The sequence below is a fragment of the Mobula hypostoma genome, chromosome 11 (genome assembly GCF_963921235.1).
Source record: "Mobula hypostoma chromosome 11, sMobHyp1.1, whole genome shotgun sequence".
NCBI classification, from domain to species: domain Eukaryota; kingdom Metazoa; phylum Chordata; class Chondrichthyes; order Myliobatiformes; family Myliobatidae; genus Mobula; species Mobula hypostoma.
The window spans coordinates 75,001,685-75,024,646 of NC_086107.1; the positions used below are offsets into that span (position 1 = coordinate 75,001,685).

Genomic DNA, 22,962 nt, shown 5'->3' on the forward strand with positions numbered 1-22,962 from the left:
GGAGGGTCCTGTTCCTTCTTCCTGATAGCAGCAGTGAGAAGAGAGCATGGCCTTGGATGAGGGGGGATCTGATTGAAACATATAAGATTATTAAGGGATTGGACACGCTGGAGGCAGGAAACATGTTCCCGCTGATGGGTGAGTCCAGAACCAGAGGCCACAGTTTAAGAATAAGGGGTAAGCCATTTAGAACAGAGTTGAGGAAAAACTTTTTCACCCAGAGGGTTGTGGATCTGTGGAATGCTCTGCCTCAGAAGGCAGTGGAGGCCAATTTTCTGGATTCTTTCAAGAAAGAGTTAGATAGAGCTCTTAAAGATAGTGGAGTCAAAGGATATGGGGAGAAGGCAGGAACGGGGTACTGATTGTGGATGATCAGCCATGATCACAGTGAATGGCGGTGCTGGCTCGAAGGGCCGAATGGCCTACTCCTGCACCTATTGTCTATTGTCTATCAGCTCCCCTCGGTCTCCGATGCTCCAGACAAAACAGTACAAGTTTGTCCTGTGAGGGGATCCAGGAGTGCCCCTATTAACCGTTTGAAGAGAGACAGAGAGAGTCATTTATCATTGATGGTTTGTTTGGAAAGGAGAGAGAGAGACGAAGATTGATGGTTGGACTGTCACGGGAGTTAACTTTGGAGTTTTACTTCGGAGATAAAATCTGAGCAGCTCGAAGGTTGCTATGGTGACCAACAGGACATTATTGATGTTACTTCCAAGGACTTGTGGCCTGCTCGCATTCCTTTACTGACGAAGGAAGGAGAGACTCTTTGAATGACAGGTGATGCTCAGCCTGGTGAGACACATGATCTGGACACTGAGTGAGCATTGTTGAGCCCGCAGAGAAAGTGGGTTTTTGGAGGATCGATCGGGCGGATTGATCCAAGTGCTCTGCCAGTGAAAAATCAAAGGCAAGACCGGTGGGGAGTTGTCCACGTGTCCGACCCTGGCCTGGGTAGACAGCTCAACCACATCGAAGTATGGTTCCCTTTGTTGTTAAAGTCACAGTCGGTGACTTGTGAAGGATTTCGGAGGACAACGAGGAAATCGACGATAACAGCTCACCTGAAGACTCAACTCACTCCCTCTCTCTCTCTCTCTCTCTCTCCATCACTACTCAACTAAATACCACGAACTGAACTGAACTGAACTTTACTCAACATCGTAAGACTGTATCTTTTTACCCCTAGACTTAAAGAAGCTTGGTTTTCATACATATTTTTCCACACTTACTGATTTACTTACTTATATATATAATTCTTGCTAACCTGTTTGATTTATCTTCACTTAGTTACTGTATTGCATAGTTATTAATAAATATTATTAGTTTATAGCAATACTAGACTCCGAAGTGGTTTCTATTTCTGCTGGCTTCTTTATTCCCATCAGGGGGTACGTGACAGTCCAATCTCTCCTTTAGCTAAATACGAATGGTGTAGTCAATGGGCTAGCTTACTGTTGATACTCTGGAATGGAATCATCATCTCCCTTGGCATCCTTTCAAGGACAAAACCTCTCCTTAGCCACGGGAGAAATGGAGTCAGTGACGGTGACTATATTCAACTCACAGTGGTTGTACAGTCATCTGGTGTCTGAACTCCACACCAGAGTGAGTGACTGTTTCCAATGCCTAACATCAGACAACAGACCACAATGACCAAACCCACATCTGATGAATGGAACTTATACCTGGTGATAGTGACTGTACTTCATGTCTGTTGATGACACCCACTCCCAGCAACGCTAGCCCAGTGTCAGTGACTGGACCCCAATCCCACGGTTAGCAACAGCACCCTGTTGTCACTGACAGAGACTGACTCCACGTTCAGCAACAATTACAAAATTTAAAAGACATGTTGGACAGATACATGGATAGGAAAGGTTTAGACTCTAAACTTTAAAGGGATATACACCAACTTCAGATAAATCAGGCTAGCTCAGGAAGACACCTTGGGCAGCACGGATGGGTCACGCTGAAGGGCCTGGTTCCATGCCGTGTAACTCTAGGCCTGGTTCCATGCCGTGTAACTCTAGGCCTGGTTCCATGCCGTGTAACTCTAGGCCTGGTTCCATGCCGTGTAACTCTAGGCCTGGTTCCATGCCGTGTAACTCTAGGCCTGGTTCCATGCCGTGTAACTCTAGGACTGGTTCCATGCCGTGTAACTCTAGGCCTGGTTCCATGCCGTGTAACTCTAGGACTGGTTCCATGCCGTGTAACTCTAGGCCTGGTTCCATGCCGTGTAACTCTAGGACTGGTTCCATGCCGTGTAACTCTAGGCCTGGTTCCATGCCGTGTAACTCTAGGCCTGGTTCCATGCCGTGTAACTCTAGGCCTGGTTCCATGCCGTGTAACTCTAGGCCTGGTTCCATGCCGTGTAACTCTAGGCCTGGTTCCATGCCGTGTAACTCTAGGACTGGTTCCATGCCGTGTAACTCTAGGCCTGGTTCCATGCCGTGTAACTCTAGGCCTGGTTCCATGCCGTGTAACTCTAGGCCTGGTTCCATGCCGTGTAACTCTAGGCCTGGTTCCATGCCGTGTAACTCTAGGACTGGTTCCATGCCGTGTAACTCTAGGCCTGGTTCCATGCCGTGTAACTCTAGGACTGGTTCCATGCCGTGTAACTCTAGGCCTGGTTCCATGCCGTGTAACTCTAGGACTGGTTCCATGCCGTGTAACTCTAGGCCTGGTTCCATGCCGTGTAACTCTAGGACTGGTTCCATGCCGTGTAACTCTAGGACTGGTTCCATGCCGTGTAACTCTAGGCCTCAATGAGCTGTGCAGCGGGTGACAGTGATTGAGGAAGTGGAGGGAATGGAGGAGGGAGCAAACTTGAAAAATAAGATAAGTGAATATGTTGTCAACTCTAAAGGAACTCTAGAAATTCATTTGGGGGTTGGATCATGATGCGTGAACTTGGATTAATGAAAGCAGTGGTGTTGTTGACCATGGCATCAAGATGTGTTGGACTAGTGTCCAATCTCAACCAATCTTGGTCTTCAACTAATGATGCAATAGACCCACCTATATCTGATAAGAAAGGGAAGAGGAGGAGGAGGAGAGGTGATTCAAAAACCTGGAGAGAATCAGACTGAGCAGAACTGAGGTCAGGGTGAGTAAATGAGGTCAAATACCAATCAGAACAAGGAGTAAAAGCTGCAATGAAACTCTGGTAACCTGGCACTCTCAGAGCTGGTACCGGACTGGCAGATCTTCCAGATTATTAGATCCAATAATTTGTCCTCCATCATCAACGTTTCTCACAATCCAGCCCATTACAATCTTCTCGCAGCTACCATTCAGGAGGTACAGAAGCCTGAAGTCTGACACCACCAGGTTCAAGAACAGCTACTTCCCTTCAACCATTCAGTTCTTGAACCAATCGGGACAATCTAATCACTGCCACAGCATAGCCACACCAGGAACACTTTGCACTACAGTGGGTTTAATTTTGCCCTAAATGTGTTTTCTTGTACAATTCCTTGTGAATGGGGTGTCTGTAACGCTCCGTGCCTGTGATGCTGCCCCCAGTAATTCTTCCATTGGTCCTCTACATGCTGCCACTGCTGAGTTCCTTTAGCAACTTGTGTGTGTTGACAATAAACTCAACTGTACCACCACAATTTTAATTCATCTTAGAGTCATACAGCACGGAAACGGGCACATGCTGACAAAGATGTACTGTTGCTCGTCAGTAGGATAGGTGAGATTACTGGAGCAGGGGGACCCCGGTGAAGTTAAAATATCAGCCAGTGACCCTGAGGGCAGACTGGGATTGCTGACACAGTCAGAGAGCACAGCACATGCAAGGCACTAAGCCCAGAGTGGACCAGAATCTCATGCAGCTCACCACAGAAGTGTTTAAAGGCAGAGAGAAATGCATCTGGAACAGATGAAGGCTTGACTGAAGCATTAAATTAATATTTCTTGGAGCCACTTCACCATAACTCTAAACTGCTTAGCGATTCACTGGGAATGGAGGAACATGCCGAGCTCGGAAATCATTGCATCAGAGATAAGCCGAAGTGACAGCTGCTATTTTATTTCTTGCTTATGTTTTTGGAATTGCTCTGTAAAATATGAGGCCATTACACTGAACTGACAGCTCCTTTTATCATGAGCTCCTGCTTCCCTCTGAGGATCCCCTGCTACAATCTCACCCTGAATCCTGCTTCCAGTGCTATTTTCCCCTTTCTCCTGAAAGCTTAGGGGAACAGTGGTTCTGCAAGACAATGCAAGGGCCACTCCCGGCTTCATGTCACTGTGACTGGGGGGGTGGCGGTGACCTGACACCAGCTTCAGCCGTCTCACCCAGTTCTGATGTGAGTGTCTGGGGATAAGGTGCGGTAGTTCAGGCTCTGAGATGAGTCTGCCCAGGTAGACGAGCTCCCTCTGTACACGTTACACATACACAGTGCTGGAGGAATTCAGCACGTATGGACATGAATAATCAGTCCACATTTTGAGCCGAGATCCTTCATTAGGACTAGAAAGGAAAGGGGAAGATGCCAGAATGAGGTGGTGGGGGGAGTGGAAGGAGTGGAAGCTGTCAGGTGATAGGTAAGGCCAGGTGTGGGGCAAGGTGGCGAGGAGTGATGAAGAGAGAAGGTGGGAGGTGACAGGTGGAGAGGCTAAAGGGCTGAAGAAGAAAGAATCTGGTAGGAGAGGAGAGTGAACTGTGGGAGAAAGGGAAGGAGGTGGGGTAAAGGCACAAGAGGGGATCCAGAATGGGGACGGGAAAAGGAGAGAAAGGGGAAGGAAGGGGAAGAAATTACCGTAAGTTTGAGAAAACAATGTTCATGCCATCAGGTTGGAGGCTACCCAGACGGAATATGAGGTGTCGTTCCTCCAACCTGGAAGAGGCCTCATCGTGATGTTACAGGAAGTCACGGACCAAATTGTTGGAATTGGAATAGGAACTGGATTTAAAATGGTTAGCCATCCTACCTTGTCATAGTCATAGATTCCACATCAATCTCATTAGCTTTCTTCTTAGCCACTTCAGCCAGGGCCATTGCACTCCATAAGACCATAAAACATTGGAGCAGAATTAGGCCATTCAGCCCATCGAGTCTGCTCTGCCATTCCATCATGGCTGATCCTGGATCCCATACAACTGCCTTCCTGCCATAGTCTCTGATACCCTGACCAAACAAGAAACTATCAATGCAACACACACACAATGCTGGAGGAACTCAGCAGGCCAGGTAGCATCTATGAAAAAGAGTACAGTTGACGTTTTGTGCCGAGACCCTTCATTTGGTTTTCCAGCATCTGCAGATTTTCTCTTGTTTCTGATAGGAAGCTATCAATTTTTCTTTTAAATATACCCACAGTCTTGACCTCCACAGCTGCCTGTGGCGAACATTCCACAGATTCACTACTCTCTGGTTGAAGAAATTCCTCCTTACCCCTGTTCTAAAAGGTCACCCCTCAATTTCGAGGCTGTGCCCTCTAGTTCTGGATACCTCCACCAGGGGGAACATCCTCTCCACATCCGCTTTATCTAGTCCTTTCAATATTCAGTAGGCTTCAATGAGATCCCCTCGCACTCTTCTAAATTCCAGTGAGTACAGGTCCAAAGCTGCCAAACGCTCCTCATATGTTAATCCCTTCATTCCTGAAATCATCCTTGTGATCCTCCTCTGGACTCTCTCCAATGACAACACATCCTTTCTGAAATATGGGTCCCAAATCTGTAGACAATACTCCAAGTACGGCCTCACTAGTGTCTTACAAAGCCTCAGTATTATCTCCTTGCTTTTATATTCTAATCCCCTTGAAATAAATGCCAACATTGCATTTGCCTTCTTTACCACAGACTCAACCTGTAAATTAACCTTCTGGGAGTCTTGCACAAGGACTCCTAAGTCCCTCTGCACCTCTGATGTTTGAATTTTCTCCCCGTTTAGATAATAGTCCGCACTATTGTTCCTTTTACCAAAATGCATTATCATACATTTCCCAACACTGTACTCCATCTGCCACTTTCTTACCCATTCTTCCAATTTGTCTAAGTCCTGCTGCAATCGCATTGCTTCCTCAGCACTACCCATCCCTCCAGCTATGTTTGTATCATCTGCAAACTTTGCCACAAAGACATCAATTCTATTATCCACATCACTGACAAAACAATGTGAATAGTAGCGGTCCCAATACTGACCCCTGAGGAACACCACAAGTCACTGGCAGCCAACCAGAAAAGGCCCCCCTTCATTCCCACTCGCTGTCTCCTGCCGTCAGCCATTCTGCTATCCATGCCAGTATCTTTCCTGTAACACCACAGGATTTTACCTTGTTAAGCAGCCTTGTGCGTGGCACCTTAACAAATGCCTTCTGTAAATTCAAGTAAATGACATCCATTGCCTCTCCTTTGTTCACCCTGCTGGTTACTTCCTCGAAGAACTATCAGATTTGACAGGCAAGATTTCCCTTTACAGAAACTATAATGACTTTAACTTATTTTATCATTAGTCTCTATGTACCCTGAAACCTCATCTTTAATAATAGGCTCCAACAATTTCCCAACCACTGAGATTAGGCTAACTGGCCTATAACTTCCATCTGGTTCAGGTGACTTAACCACTTTGAGACCTTTGAGTTTGACTAGCAGTTTTTCCTTTGTAATAGCAATAGCACTCACTCCTGCTCCCTGACACTCACTCCTGCTCCCTGACACTCACTCCTGCTCCCTGACACTCATGGACCTCTGGCACACTGCTAACACCTTCCACAGTGAAGACAGATGCAAAGTACTCATTACAATTCATCTGCCATTTCTTTGTTTCCCATTACTACCTCACCAGTATTATTTTCCAGTGGTCCAGTATGAACTCTCACCTGCCTTTCACTCTTTATATAACTGAAAAAAGTTTCAGTATCGTGCTTTATATTATTGGTTAGTTTACCCTCATATCTCATCTTTTCCCTTCGTATAGCTTTTTAGTTGCCTTTTGTTGGATTTCCCAATCATCCAGCTTCCCTCTCACTTTTGCTACCTTATATGCTCTTTCCTTGGCTTTTATGCAGTCCTTAACTTCCTTTGTCAGCCACAGTTGCCTACACCTGCCATTTGAGTTCTTCTGTGGGATATATCTATCCTGCGCCTTGCGAATTATTCATAGAAACTTTAGCTATCTCTGCTCTGCCATCATCCCTGCCAGTATCCTCCACCAATCCACCTGGGCAAGCTCCTCTCTCACGCCTCTGCAATTCCCTTTATTCCACTGCAATGCTGATACATGTGACTTATGCTTCTCCCTCTCAAATTTCAGTATGAATTAAATCATATTATGATCACAGCCTCCTGAGGGTTCTTTTACCTTAAGCTTCCTAATAAGACCTGGGCTATTACACAACACCCAATCTAAGATAGCCTTTTCCCTAGTGGGCTCAAGCACAAGCTGCTCTAAAAAGCCATCTCATAGGCATTCAATAAATTCCCTCTCTTGCGATCCGACTCCAACTTTATTTCCCCAATCCCCTTGCATATTGAAGTCCCCCATTAAAATTGTGTCATTACCCTTATTACATGCCTTTTCCAGCTCCCTTTACAATCTCAACCCTACATCTTGGCTGCTATTTGGAAGCCAATATATGATTCCCATAATGGCTTTTGTTACCCTTGCATGTACTTAACTTCACCCACAAAGATTCAACTTTCTCTGACCCTATGTCACCTCTTTCTAAAGATGTAATTCCATCTCTTACCAACAGAGCCACACCACCGCCTATGCATTCCTGCCTGTCCTTTCCATACAAAGTATATCCTTTGATGTTAAGCTCCCAACTATGACCCTCTTTCAGCCACGACTCAGTGATGCCCACAAGGTCATACCGACCAATCTCTAATTGCGCCAGGAGTAAAGCACCAAAGTATAAAGTACAAAGTACAAAGCTTGCCCACCTTATTCTGAATGCTACGCATATTTAAATACAGCCTCTTCAGTACTGCATTCTTCTCCCTTTTGAATTTTGGCTCTATGGTACAATTTAACTCTTGACACTTTCTGCATTTGCACCCAGTGCTTGGTATGTCCTTCCTTTCATTCATGTTACACCCACCAGCTACTTGTAATCCTGCTGGGGCTCTGACGCTGAGGCACAGGTGGGTCCAGCACAACACCTGATACATCTTGGACAGGTCAGAAGGTTCAATGCTGTCAGAGGTCAGCAAGAACTGTGCAGATCCATGAAGGGAACATATCTATATGGGAAGGGTCACAAGGAGATATACGTCCACCGGAGGTGCATATCCAAATGTGAAGGAATATATGGTGCCACATTTCCACACACGGTATGAGGAGATATGTGATCATGTATCTCCACTCTAAGGTGGATACAGAAAGTGCTGTTGCTGAAAACCACAGCAGTGAGTCACCTTCCCAGTCTCAAACTAGTACTGTCCCAGACACACCAGCACACCGCGGATGATCTGGACATTGAGGGAAGCTGGATAACAGACGAGAAAGTTCTGCCTGAGTAATGTAATGCAGTGTGGCTGTTTGCAGACAATTACGTCAAAATGTCACATGACACAATGAGATCTTCATGGCATAAGCCATATGTTTAGCGGGGGCTGACGGATTGTTCTAAAGTTCTGAAGCTCCTGGAAAATTCTGGCATCGCACACTCAGTCTAGCTCACAGTTCATCCACCTGTACGGAATTGATTCCCCCCGTCAGTCAGAGCTCTGCTCGAAGATCAGGGACCTGACCTGGGCAGGAAAGTCACTGAGTCCAAAGGCAATGAAACACTGCCCTCGTGTCATCGGTGGCAGCCAGACAACAATGCGGCAAATTGGACTCACCACACTCTAGATAAAACCAGACAGCCTACTACCAAGCTTCAGGCAAAGAGCAAGCTTTAGTGCATCTCCACATCACCCTCCATGGCTATGATAACTAGGAAGCTAGGAGAGTGAGGAGAACTCATTACCTACCTCGTTATAACCTAGCTGTTTACTGTTAACCTTCACTTGCTCTGTAGCTGTATTTCTGCATTGCAGTTCTTTTACCTTGTTCTGCCTGAATGTACTGTGTACTGACCCGATCTATATCAATAGTCTACAAGTCAAGCATTTCACTGTATTGCAGTACATGTGACCGATAGTGCTGTGTACAATCACTGTATCCTGGTACATGACCAATAATGGTGTGTACAATCACTTTCTCGGTACATCTAACCGATAGTGCTGTGTACAATCACTGTATCTCAGTACATGTGACCGATAATGGTGTGTACAATCACTATCTCGGTACACGTGACCAATAATGGTGTGTATAATCACTGTATCCCAGTACACTTGACTGAAAATGGTGTACACAATCACAAAGGATATAGAAAGGTTGATGCATACAGTCTTTTCTCTAGGGAATGGGAATTAAAAACTAGAGGAGACAGATTTAAAATTAAAGGATAAAGATTTAAAAGGAACTGAGGGGCAGAGTGTGAAGGGTGGATGGAACGAGCCAGCAGAGGAAGTAATTGAGTCAGATACAATTGAAGCTTTGAAAAGGTATTTGGACAGGTTCATGGATTGAAAAGGTTTAGGGGCTATGGGCCTAATGCAGTCAAATGAACTAGCTTCCAAAGGCATCTTGGACCGAATAAGCTGAACATCCTGTTTCCGTGCTCTACAAGTCCATGACCCTTGTCTGCTATCATTGGTCCCTATCCAGTCGTGGTATTAGGTTCACTTGCAATGGTTCCTCCTCCACCCACCTGTTCTTCCATCTGCTTCCCTTTCCCAAGCAACATCATTGGAGAATGTGGCAATCTGTTTCCACTCAAAAACAGCCCTGGCCATCCTTGCGATGGCCTCTCTCGGCACCTCCCACCTCCAAGTTGCCAGGCTGCCAGCCAGCAGTACTGGGCGGTGAGAAGTCTCCGCTCTTTGGAGATACATTTAATCCCAAGCTGAGTTTTGGACCACACAGCCACAGAGTCAGCAAACCCATCTAGTCCCCCGGTGTAACATCATCCATCTCACTCCACGACCTAGCTCAGCTGCTGCTGAACCATTACCTCAGCTTAGCGTCACCATGACCACTTTGCACAGCAATGGACTTTGTTATCTTTTTGTTCTGATTGTGTTCTAAGTTCCTGCGATGCTGTTGCAAGTAGGTTTAAACTGCATATTTATATATATGAACTTGAGCATGAGACAATAAGGTCATTGTTACTTTGTACCTCAATCTCTTCCTCTACTGAATCTGGCTGTCCCCAAACTCATTTGATGTGGTACCCAAGGAAAGTCCCACTCCCTGAGCATTCAGCTTGCTGATGAACTTGGATAGTTCTCGTTAAATGTCTAATATTGATTCTAGTGACATTCAGAGAGACACACAAGAGGTGGCAAATGTTGGAATCTGGAGCAACAACCAACTTGCCGGTGGGACTCAGTGAATTGAGAAGCATTTGTGAGGGAGGAGGAACAGTTTGGGTTCAAAACTCTGCACCAGCACGGATTAATAACATTTCACATTTCAAAGTGACTGCACTTGGAGTATTGGTACTGTTCTGGTCAGAATATCGTAGGAGGGATGTGATAAAGCTGAAGAAAATGCACAAAGGATTCTCAGGGATGTAAGGGACAGGAGGGCTTGAGATAAGAAGAGGCTCGATAGACTGGGACTGTTTTCCCTGGAGCAAAGAAGGGTGAGGGATGACCAGAGGTTTATAAAATCACCAATATGTGGTCAAAGTCTTCAGGGGAGTCTGAAGCTCGAGGGTATTTGTTCAGATTTGAGAGGGTCTGCAAGGCAAGTTTTTCCCACAGAGGCCAGTGATTACATGGAATGAACTACCAGGGGAAGTGATAGAGGCAGATACAATTTACATTTCAAAGACATTGCACAGGTACGTGGATATGAATGGTTTCGAAGTCTATGGGCCAGAACATGGGGTTAGTTCAGGTAGACAACTTGTCAGCATTCCTGAGTTGGATTGAAGTGCCTGTTTCCATGACAGACCAGCCAGTCTGTGACTCTACAATGGACTATTTCACCAGATCACCAAATTCATCACTTATAACAAACAAACAAGAAAAGGGTGGCACAGTCAGGGGAGCTGGACCAGCTGTGCGCAGAAAGACAAGTAGAACCAGCCACACTATTGACCATGTGCAAATCACACTGCTGCAGGCCTGCAGTACCAAGATAAGTTTGACACATGGGCAAGCTCACAGTTTGAGCTGAATTCTCGTGTATTGGGGCAGAGAAACAACAAGCAAGGTTTGTAATCCACATATGATTCATGTAAGTGAGACTGTGGGACAAGGAGTAGCTGGAAACGGTCAGGTGGTTGTAGCCCTCCATAGGATGGGACAACACCCCGGAGTGGAGGAAAGGTGAACTGGTTGAGTCACCAAGTGTTTATAACTGGGTTGATGGCGTGGGTGCGCGGGGTTAACATAACTTAGTATTGGAGGTTAGCCTGACATCCCATACAGAGTTGTGGTTATCTCTCTAGATCACAGAAGAATGACTTACTGAATGCCCGGGGTCTTATTCAGTTGGTGATAGGTCTGTCCCATCCATTACAAACAAGAGCAACTCTCTGGAGATAAATAAACTCTTCCTGGGCTTCCAGACGGGTACAGGAATGAATTCCTGAAGAAGATGGCAGAGGTGGTTATAATCAATACCTGTACCCGGCTGGAAGTCTGGGAAGTGTTTATTCGTCATATACGCTGAGAAAGTACTAGATCCCTTTTCACTGGAGGTACTTGTCCAATATGATACTAGCCTCTAATCACCCGAGCTTGGGCCCTCCACCAAAGGGGATTATTTCAGCTGCTGGGGTTCTCCACACAGAAACTCACCACCCCACTACCCCCAGTATCTGTAATCCCCTGAATCCCCTGGGGTTCACACAGAAACTCACCACCCCACTACCCTCAAGCCTCTGTAATCCCCTGCTTCCCCCCCCCCGTGGGGTTCTCCACACAGAAACTCACCACCCCACTACCCTCAAGCCTCTGTAATCCCCTGCTTCCCCCCCCATGGGGTTCTCCACACAGAAACTCACCACCCTACTACCCCCAGCCTCTGAAATCTTCCCCCTGCCTCTCATCATGCCAGACTTACATAGCTTTCAACCCATCTTTTGGTCATCAATGTCTCCAGGTTACCTTAATGTAGGTCCCCACAAAGCAGTCAGGAGCGTTTTGCTGGATAAAGGTGTTCTGTAAATGCAAGCTGCAGTTGTGGAGACTCAGGGGCACCTAGGCTCGTGTGGGCGATGCTAGACAACAGTGGGAGCAACTGTGAACCTGAACTGAATATTCAATTTACTCCGAGATAAACTCCACTCCATCTTGTCCTGACAACGGTCTTCCATTTATCTTATCTGCTGAATGGAACACAAATCCAACTCCTTAAAGCAAGTGAAAACCTCCCTGGGTGAGATAGCTTTTCCAAGTAATTTGTCTCCTCCTGAAGATCTCGAGCTCTGTCAGGTTGTATACATTTTATTGATTAGCACACACTTATTTGCAGCAACTTATCTTACCAGTGTTCCTCCTTATCTCTGTGCAGGCAAAGTTGTGTTGTAAGTGCCCTTTTCAGCCTGCTGTACTGAGCGACAGACCTGACCATCCTGATTGGCTACGCGGCTGCTGGTTAAATCCAGCTCAATTTATGCCTGTCTATTTAGTTTTGAGCAACGCATCTTTATTTGCAATTAAGATATCTGACCCTTTCAGAGAGCTGTAGATTTGCCTCCTTCACCTGTCCGGCTTGAGAAAGAGAATCTGCTGACCAAGAGAGGGGTTTAGCTAAGTGCACTGCAGCAGACACATACACAAGGTGGCAATGAGAACAGATCAGAGGCTGGGAATCGTGTGGTGAATAACCCCCCAAGGTCTGTTCATCACTGGCAAAGCTCAAGTTAGGAGCACGAGGAACACACTCCACTTGCCTAAAAAAGCACAGCTTCAAAACAAGCTCAATTGTAGCCACTTGATAGGGATCCCATCCACCACCATCACTGATGCACGTATCATCTACAGGGTGGTGGGGAGAGACGAATGGACAAGGGAGTCACGTGGGGAGTACTTTTTTCCATAGGTGCTGCCCAGCCTGTGGAGTTCCTCCAGCGTTTTACTTGTGTCAGAAACATAGAAAACCTACAGCACAATACAGGCCCTTCGGCCCACAAAGCTGTGCCGAACATGTCCTTACCTTAGAAATTACCTCGGGTTACCCATAGCCCTCTATTTTTCTAAGCTCCATGTTCCTATCCAGGAGTCTCTTAAAAAACCCTGTCGTAGCCGCCTCCACCACCATCACCGGCAGCCCATTCCACGCACTCACCACTCTCTGTGTAAAAAAAACCTGCCCCTGACATCTCCTCTGTACCTGCTTCCAATCACCTTAAAACTGTGCCCTCTCATGTTAACCATCTCAGCCCAGGGAAAAAGCCTCTGACTATCCACACGATCAATGCCTCTCATCATCTTATACACCTCTATCAGGTCACCTTTCGTCCTCTGTCGCTCTAAGGAGAAAAGGCCGAGTTCACTCAACCTATTCTCATAAGGCATGCTCCCCAATCCAGGCAACATCCTTGTAAATCTCCTCTGCACCCTTTCTATGGTTTCCACATCCTTCCTGTAGTGAGGCGACCAGAACTGAGCACAGTACTCCAAGTGGGGTCTGACCAGGGTCCTATATAGCTGTAACATTACCTCTCGGCTCCTAAACTCAGTCCCACAATTAATGAAGGCCAATGCACCGTATGCTTTCTTATCCAGTCTTTCTGCGCAGCAGCTTTGAGTGTCCTATGGACACAGACCCCAAAATCCCTCTGATCCTCCACACTGCCAAGAGTCTTACCTTTAATACTATATTCTGCCATCATATTTGACCTACCTAAATGAACCACCTCACACTTTTCTGGGTTGAATTCCATTTGCCACTTCTCTGCCCAGTTTTGCATCCTACTGATGTCCTGCTGTAACCTCTGACATGACATGAGATGCTGCCTGGCCTGCTGAGTTCCTCCAGCATTTTGTGTGTGTTGCTCAGATTTCCAGCATCTGCAGATTTTTCCCTGTTTACGACACATTCTGCCAACTTAGCACGCCCACAATGTTCAGCAGAACAACAGAAGGCAAAAGGAAATACCTGTAGTACACATACGCAACAAAACAAGACCCCTCCCTCCCTCCCTCCAAGCACACACATACACAGTTCTCCAACCCCAGGAATGGCTGACTCTGAGCTCCAACGGATCACAGGTTAGTTGATATTGGGCTTCAGCTTCCTCCCTGGACATGCAGACTCGACCTTGAGCCTTGTCTTCTGATTGACCTTCAAGCTTTGAACTTTGGTATCAACCTCAAGACTCACCAATAGTGACTAATGAAGACCTTGATAAGGACCCCAAACACTAGGCCTCGACTCCAGACTCTGATGACTTGGACCCCGAACACTAGGCCTCAACTCCGGACTCTCTGATGACTCGGACCCCAAACACCAGGACTTGAACTCCAGGCTGTCTGATTCATGCACCTGGGGAGAGGGGGTCACTGTTGCTAGTGCTTCCTGCCTAGGCGGAACCCACTGACGACTCACTGACCAGGGAGGGCCTCCAGCCTTCATCCTCACTGGTCTGCCTGCACATCCTCCCACCACAGATTTCCTTTGTCCCATGCCCACATCGCTGGCCTTTGCGTACAGAACGCAGAGGGCTGAGCGGAAGGCTAGACTCCACCCTGACCTCTAACTTCTCTTTTGGGGCAAGGTAGGTTTCAGTGAACGTAAACCGGTTATCCTGCCCAGAACTGGATCTCCTGTTGCTACGCTCGGATTGCCTGTCAGCCAAGGCGTCATTTCAGACCTCTCCCCTGTGGGAGAGCAGCAGCCCACCAACACAGTAAGCATCCACTGGCATTAAAGCTGATGGGAGAGCATACAAACACCACACAGGCAGCACCCAAGGTGAGGATTGAACCTGGGTCAGTGACGTGTATAAACGTGTACCTACCTGGACATAATGGAGCTGCCCGTACCACAATGCTATAGGATTCACTCCACCACCACACCGCAGACAACTGGGAGAACCTCTGTGCGATACTGCAGTGTCTCTGCCACGTCACCATCCAGTCCTGCTTGAGGACTACGGAGGTCATCTTTATAATCTACACACCCCTTGGTTCTGACTGCAATAGCATTCTTCAACACCCTCTCAGTTCTAGCTGCCCAGTTCGAGGAGGGATGGCATTAAGTAGAAAAGATTCACGAGGATGTTATTGTGACTGGAAGACTCAGGTTATAAAGAGAGACTCAATAAGCTGGAAATGTTTTTCCTTGGCGTGTCAGGGTTGAATGTGACCTTACAGTGAAAAAGGATCTAGTGCTTTCCCAGCATATATAATGAATAAACTTTTCTCGGGCTTCCAGCTGGGTACAGGTACAGTATCGATTATAACTGATGTTTCAATGACAAACTCTGCCATCTTCATCAGGGATGATGCCTGGGTATCTTCTTCTCCTTTTCCATCTTGTTTTACAGCGGTTGGCACCCAGCTTAAAGGTGCATTACCGCCACCTTCTGCTCCGGAGTGTACGATAGACTTACATTCCAAATTCCTTCACCCAGTCTCACACACACACATACCCTAACCTACACTTTATCCTCCCATCTTTGGCCATCCTAGTACCCTATTCCTGCTTATCCGTCATATCATATGAAAAAAACCCTGTACCCCTTAAGAAAGCTAAAAGTACCCTAACCTGTGCTCTCTCACCCATGCCCAGCAACCCTTTTAATGTGAATTCCTGCACCCCCAATTCCCTTAGATTAATTTTCATCATCTCTCTCTGTATCCCATACTTCCTGCAACTCAGAACTACATGTTCTACTGACTCCTCTTCCTGACATTCCTCACACAATCCTGTCTGGTGTTTCCCTATCATTTTCAATGTTCTGTTTAATGCACAGTGCCCCAGCTGTGCTTTGAGCTTCCTTACAGGCTTGTGAATGGTATTAATCTGGTATTTCTTCAGGATCCTGTCGATCCTTCCAGAAAAGGTGGAAACCACCTGACTTCCTGAAGAAATGCTGGAATAATACCATCCACAAGCCCACAAGGAAGCTCAAAGCACAGCTTACGGGGGTCAAAGATGACCTGGGACTTGGGTCGGCTGGTGTTTACAGGATTCTCTGTGAATGCAGAGCAGAGTGTATCGGCCAGATGGGACACAGTGAAAACCCGCATCAAGGAGCACAGGAGGTGTATCTGTTTGGGTTACCCAGAGAAATCGGCCGTAGCAGAACATTGCCTTAGGATTGACTTCAACGGCACAAAACTACTGTGCTATCCCAGTGGTTTTTGGGACTGTCTGGTAAAGGAAGCCACCAAAATCAAACTAGAGGAAATCAGGTATCATCCCTGGTGAAGAAGGCAGAGTTTGTCATCGAAACGTCAGTTATAATCAATACCTGCACCCGGCTGGAAATCCTAGAAGAGTTTATTCGACCTTACAGAGGTTCATAACATCATGAGGGGTTTAGATAAGGCAGATAGTAACAGTCTTTTCCCCCAGGGTAGGGGAGTCCAAAACTAAAGGGCACAGGTTTAAGATGAGGGGAGACTGGAGGAGATTTCTCTGTACAGAGGGTGCTGGGTATATGGAACCAGCTTGCATGGAGGTGTAGAGTCAGGTGTAATTACAATGTTTCAAAGGTAGTTTGGACAGGTACATGGATAGGAAAGGTTCAGAGGGATACGGGCCAAGTGGAGCTAGCTCAGTTAGACGTCTAGGTTAGCATGGACTGTGTGGCTGAAGGGCTATTTCTGCACTCTATAGCGCTACGTCCTTACTGGGTAGAGGAGTCATGCATTCAGAGGGGAGCTGAGGCAAAATTGGCAGCATCTCTCAGCAGAGTGCAGAGGCTATAAAAAGGCAGGATTTGGACTGCCTTCGAATTAATCCAGCCGACTTCGCAGCTGCACCGTGTCCAGCGCAGAAGGCTTCTGGACTGTGGTCTGGGATGTCGAGGGGCAGCTCAGAGCTCATGTCGGGGTCTAAGACCCAGAAACCAACAAATATCCAAACCCTTGTGCCCAGAGTTCCCTACCCGGAGCAAGGGGGCAAAACTCTCCTCCACCGCCCAGCACCGAAAATTACCATGTCAGTGTGCTGCAAACCCTGATAGACACATCAGCTACTGGCTTAGCAGTGCCCAGAGGCAGCAGTTGAAGTCCTGCCTTGGCAGCTGGATAATTAAGTAAATCTGGAATTAAAAAGCCAGCCTGGGTAACGTCAGCTATGAACTGTCAGATCGCATTTGGTGCACTAATGCCCATTAAGAAAGGAAGTCTGGCACCTTACCCAGACAGGGCTGCACAGTGTAACTGATCATTACTGGCCTTTTGTAATGGTCCAGTGAGACATTTAGCGTAAGGGCGATAGGGAGTCTCAGTAAATTTTCCGATAAGATGGTGGCACACTTAGTCACAGTGGCCTCTCCAGGTCCAACAAATGGTGCAATGTTTGTTTTTCTTATGATTGGAAGACCCTGTTAGACAGTAACAATACAAAATGCTGAGTCTGGTTCATTAGTGAGACCAACCGCATAGGAGCCGTGTAGCCTCGGGCAATTGCATGGACTAGGCTCTCATACTGCGGTGTCCCCTGTCACAGCTACTCGGGGAAGTAGTGTAAGAGAAAACAGAAGCAGGGCAAGCCTGCTGGAATTAGTGCTTGATTAAAGCCTAAGCCCTTGAGGCTGTGTCTCCCACCCCCTAGAAAACAAACTGGATTACCTTCATTTTCAACTGACCAAGCATGAAATGAGGAACTGCAACGTGTTTATTCTTACAGAAACGTGGCTTCAGGGCAACATCCCATGCACCACCAATCTTCAAGCCAGGCCATTCAAGGATTTGTGTTAATATGATTTTGTGACTGTCTGTGCTGCATTGTAACTGTACGTGCTGTGTGTGACTGTGTGTACTGTGTTTTGTACCTTGGCCCCAGAGGTACAATGGTTCTTTTAGCTGTATACATGTGTATGGTAGAATGACAATAAACTTGAAACTGAAAGAGTTACATACACTGGCCTTGCCTAAGACCCGTATCCTGCAAGCATAGGCATAAACTGTCACACAGTGACATCCATGAACTGTGACTTCATGCAGAATGATGTGTATCCCCCGCACAAAATCATGTTCAAAAAACCTTTTGACATGGACTCAGGGTAGAGTTATACAGTGCAGCAGTAACATGCCCTTGAAATACACAACACAATCAGTGTTAGGATATACAAGAGAAAGGTCCGTCCACAGGTCCATTTCTGCAGGCAGGAGGAGTCAGTTTTCCATGTATGGGACGTTGCAGTTTCTGTCTGAGTATCTGAAGGGGCTGCTCTTCAGGCCTACACTCCTGATCTCAATGCAGAGCAGCGGGGCGGGGATCTCCTGGTTTAAAAAATCAGCACGCGATAAAAGGCAGAGCACGCCCCGAGCAGCCGCTCTCCCCGGATTCGGAACAGCATTGCTTAAACACGTGCCTGTGAGCAGCCATTTGCAAGATGAGTTCTATGGTGTCGGAAAAGCCTGAAAGAGCTCGTAGGGGTGTTACACTTATGGTAAAACTAGACATAATTAAGCATTTCGATTGTGGTGAACGAAGTGAGGACAACGTGAGTTTGGCTTGTGGAAGCTGACGAACATGATGTTGAAGAGGTTTTGACATCCCATCACCAAGAACTGACAGATGAAGAGCTGATGCAATTGGAAGAAAAAAGGATAACAATCGAAACCAAATGAGTAATGATAAAGTACGACTTTAATTTTGAAAGGGTACGTCGGTTTAGGAGATATTTGCAGGATGGTTTGAGTCTTTATTAAAGAACTGTGTGATAGAAAAATGCGCGAGGCTCAGCAGTTAAGCAAGCCTTCCACATCAGCCACAGCAGACAACGAACCTCAACCTTCGACATTGAGGTGGGTGGAGATAGAAGAAAACAGACGACGAGATGATACCCCGGTGTCCCACCACCCCAACCCCCAGGCCACGGACAGATACCAAGTCGCGGAAAATGCAACGGTAGCCGGGACGCACACAGCGCATCTTTAAGAAAAAAGCCGAAATAAACATGCTACTTAATTAGGTGCCGCCTAGCACGTAATTGTCAGCCCAGATCAGTGCCAATGCAATCAGCAATCGCCTCTGATCTGCGCCGACATTTAGGTTTCATAGGAACGCTCTACCTTCGGATGGCGGGGGAAACCTGTAACTGTGGCTCTATATTCTTTCTGCTACCTCAGTGTACTTATGATCTGCCTGTACAGCTCGCTAACACTGTATCTCGGAACACCAATAAAACCAATTCCAAATGACAAATCCAGTTGCAATCTCCACCAAACATAACTCAACTTAAAGGTTCAGAATCTCACCATGTTAACTTTTTCTGCTGTGCTCCAGTTATTAAAGGTGTCTGGAATATTGCAGAATATTCATAGCTTGGGCTGGCTATTTGTAAGTTTGGTTGATTGCCAAGCTTGTGGTGCCTGCCACCCCCGAAAACTTGCTGCCCGTCTCAGAGTGTTCACTGCCACCTGGTCACCACTCGCAGTGGCTCGAAGTTGTCCTTATCTGCGTGTGGAGGCACGCACATTTCACTTGCCCCTCAGTCTGGGTGCTGATGAGTGGAGCATCTTCCCACCTCAGTTAACATCCCCAGACAACCAAGACTACACTGGGTCATCAGGCACTGAAGCAGAGGGAGCTGTCATTCTTGAGATGAACCCTGGGAAGGTAAACTGGGTGCCGTGCACCGAGAGGCAAACGTGTGGTTAGCTCAGGTCATAGTGCTGCTCTGGTGACCTTCGGCCCCAGATGCACACTCCCGATTGCCCCATTCATCAGAAGTGCCTCCTTTTGGTTCCCTCCAGGCAATAGCCTCCCTGCTTTCGCAAGCCACCCCTCTGTCCAAAGGAACAATGGGAATACCAGTTCTGGAATGATTACTGCTGGGGCTGGGGGTGCAACTGCCCTGGTTACAATGATTTAAACCCCTAGCAACACCTGTTAAGTATAACAGAGATTAATCCCTTTAGAGAGGGGAAGGGGTCGGGAATGTGAGTAAAATATAGGGTGGTCATGCAGCTTTGTGGAAATTAAGCCACACAGTAATGTTTCAGAACCAGTCCCAAGACGTGAAGACACAGGGCCAGTACAGAGGCAAACTGGTAGAACTACCATCTCACAGTGCCAGAGACCCAGATTCAAACCTACATCTAAGGCTGACCACGTGGAGATTGCATGGTCTCTCAGTGTCCATGTGGAGTTTACACGGTCTCTCGGTGTCCATGTGGAGTTTACATGGTCTCTCAGTGTCCATGTGGAGTTTACATAGTCTCTCAGTGTCCATCTGGGGTTTGTATGTTCTCTCTGTGTCCATGTGGAGTTTGCATGTTCTTGCAGTGTTCACATGGAGATTGCATGGTCTCTCAGTGTCCATGTGGAGTTTGCATGTTCTTGCAGTGTCCACGTGGAGATTGCATGGTCTCTCAATGTCCATGTGGAGTTTACATGGTCTCTCAGTGTCCATGTGGAGTTTGCATGGTCTCTCAGTGTCCATGTGGGGTTTGTATGGTCTCTCAGTGACCATGTGGAGTTTTCATGCTCTCGCAGTGTTCACGTGGAGATTGCATGGTCTCTCAGTGTTCACGTGGAGATTGCATGGTCTCTCAGTGTCCATGTGGAGTTTACATGGTCTCTCAGTGTCCATGTGGAGTTTGCATGTTCTTGTAGTGTTGACATGGAGATTGTATGGTCTCCCAGTGTCCATGTGAAGTTTGTATGTTCTCTCAGTGTCCATGTGGAGTTTGTATCTTCTCTCAGTGTTCATGTGGAGTTTGTATGTTCTCTCAGTTTTCACGTGGAGATTGCATGGTCTCTCAGTGTCCATGTGGAGTTTGTATGTTCTCTCAGTGTTCACGTGGAGTTTGTATGTTCTCTCAGTGTTCACGTGGAGATTGCATGGTCTCTCAGTGTCCATGTGGAGTTTGTATGTTCTCTCAGTGTTCACGTGGAGTTTGTATGTTCTCTCAGTGTTCACGTAGAGATTGCATGGTCTCTCAGTGTCCATGTGGAGTTTGTATGTTCTCTCAGTGTTCACGTGGAGTTTGTATGTTCTCTCAGTGTTCACGTGGAGATTGCATGGTCTCTCAGTGTTCACGTGGAGTTTGTATGTTCTCTCAGTGTTCACGTGGAGTTTGTATGTTCTCTCAGTGTTCACGTGGAGTTTGTATGTTCTCTCAGTGTTCACGTGGAGATTGCATGGTCTCTCAGTGTTCACGTGGAGTTTGCATGTTCTCTCAGTGTCCATGTGGAGTTTGTATGTTCTCTCAGTGTTCACGTGGAGTTTGTATGTTCTCTCAGTGTTCACGTGGAGATTGCATGGTCTCTCAGTGTTCACGTGGAGTTTGTATGTTCTCTCAGTGTTCACGTGGAGATTGCATGGTCTCTCAGTGTTCATGTGGAGTTTTCATGCTCTCGCAGTGTTCACGTGGAGATTGCATGGTCTCTCAGTGTTCACATGGAGATTGCATGGTCTCTCAGTGTCCATGTGGAGTTTGTATGTTCTCTGAGTGTTCACGTGGAGATTGCATGGTCTCTCAGTGTGCATGTGGAGTTTTCATGGTCTCAGCGTGGCCATGCATTTCTACAATCATGGAATAATACTGCATGGAAATAGGCTGTTCAGCCCATCTTCTCCATCCCAACCAAGATGCCTATCTAAGTTAGTCCAGTTCCCATAATTGGCCTTACATCTTCCCTTTATCCATCCTGGTTTCTTTCTACACCGCAAATTTGCGCAGGCCAGCAGGTTAGTGGGTCACTGCAGGTTGTTCCTAGTTGTAAGTTGTGGGGGAGGGGGAGAGGAGTAGATGGAGACAATGAAATGTGATCATTGTGATTGTTATGGATCGCCCCGGAAGGTTCACTTGCATGCTATTAGACTCGGGGAATAGTTGTAAAGTACCAATACTGGGCAAGAACTAACAGCTAGTGGATCAGAGGTTGAAGAAGGGAGAGATCACTTACCCAGAAGAGAAGATTGAAGACGAACATGAGGTACTTGAGGCACTGCAAGCAATTCTGGGCCAGGCTGCACCTCTTCAGTTCTAGAAGGAATATAAAGGAGAGATCCAAGTAAAAGACCACGTATTTACTGCCCTTGGCCGACTTGTATGCCGTCTTGCTGGCCTTAGGCCCGGGGTTGGTATGCATCCCAAAGAAGGAGGTGTTGGCCCCGAACTGGCCACCATACACGCTACTGTAGCGGCGGAAGCCGTTCTGGGCGCCGGGGTAGTCCCTGCTGTCCACGGACGGGCTGCGGTGATAGGTCGACTCGTCACTCTCCGACTGGTTCATCTTCGGGGAGGCTCCCACCAGGGTCTTCTCATGCGAGACCAACTCTTCCGGAGAGGGGCATGGTCCCGGGACGAGGATCCCCGTTTACAGGGCTGATGGAATATAACCCACCCCTGGGGTGATCGTCCGGATGGTGCTAATGTGGTAGCCCTTTCCACCTCACATGGTCCGGCTGGGGACGGGGGTCCTGGTAAGGTCTGTCCGGAGCTCCGGCTCTCAGTTCGCCCCTTCCCTCACTCAAGCTTCGCCTTTTCCGCAGACCGCAGCCGCTCCTGACACCTGACCATCCGCTGCCGGCAATCAGAGCACTCTCTGGGCTCCGCACCGCGCTCTCCCCCGGCCCGGCCCGGCTCTCCAGCTCCGTTCCGCTCCGTGCCCCCTCTCCCCTCCGCTCGCTGTCACCGTCTCCTTCCCAATTAAAGTCGCGATCGCATCCGCTCCCAGCCAATCGCGGACCAGGGTGCCCACCCTCCGAGCCAATCAGAGAGCAGCAGCAGCATCCTGCGGAGAGAGCCGGCTCTCCCACTCTGCGGAGACAATCCCTCTTCGCCCCGCATCTTGCAGCCCA

General features: G+C 47.4%; 1 protein-coding gene across 1 annotated transcript in view; it reads right to left on the reverse strand.

The window, feature by feature from the left end:
* Positions 1–22,757, reverse strand: part of LOC134353475 (tetraspanin-4-like) — a 99,861-nt gene extending 77,104 nt beyond the window's left edge. The window contains exon 1 of the mRNA XM_063061478.1: positions 22,065–22,757. Coding sequence (XP_062917548.1) covers positions 22,065–22,394 — 330 coding nt within the window. The 5' untranslated portion in view covers positions 22,395–22,757. The remainder of the gene's footprint in view (positions 1–22,064) is intronic.
* Between the last annotated feature and the right edge of the window lie 205 nt (positions 22,758–22,962).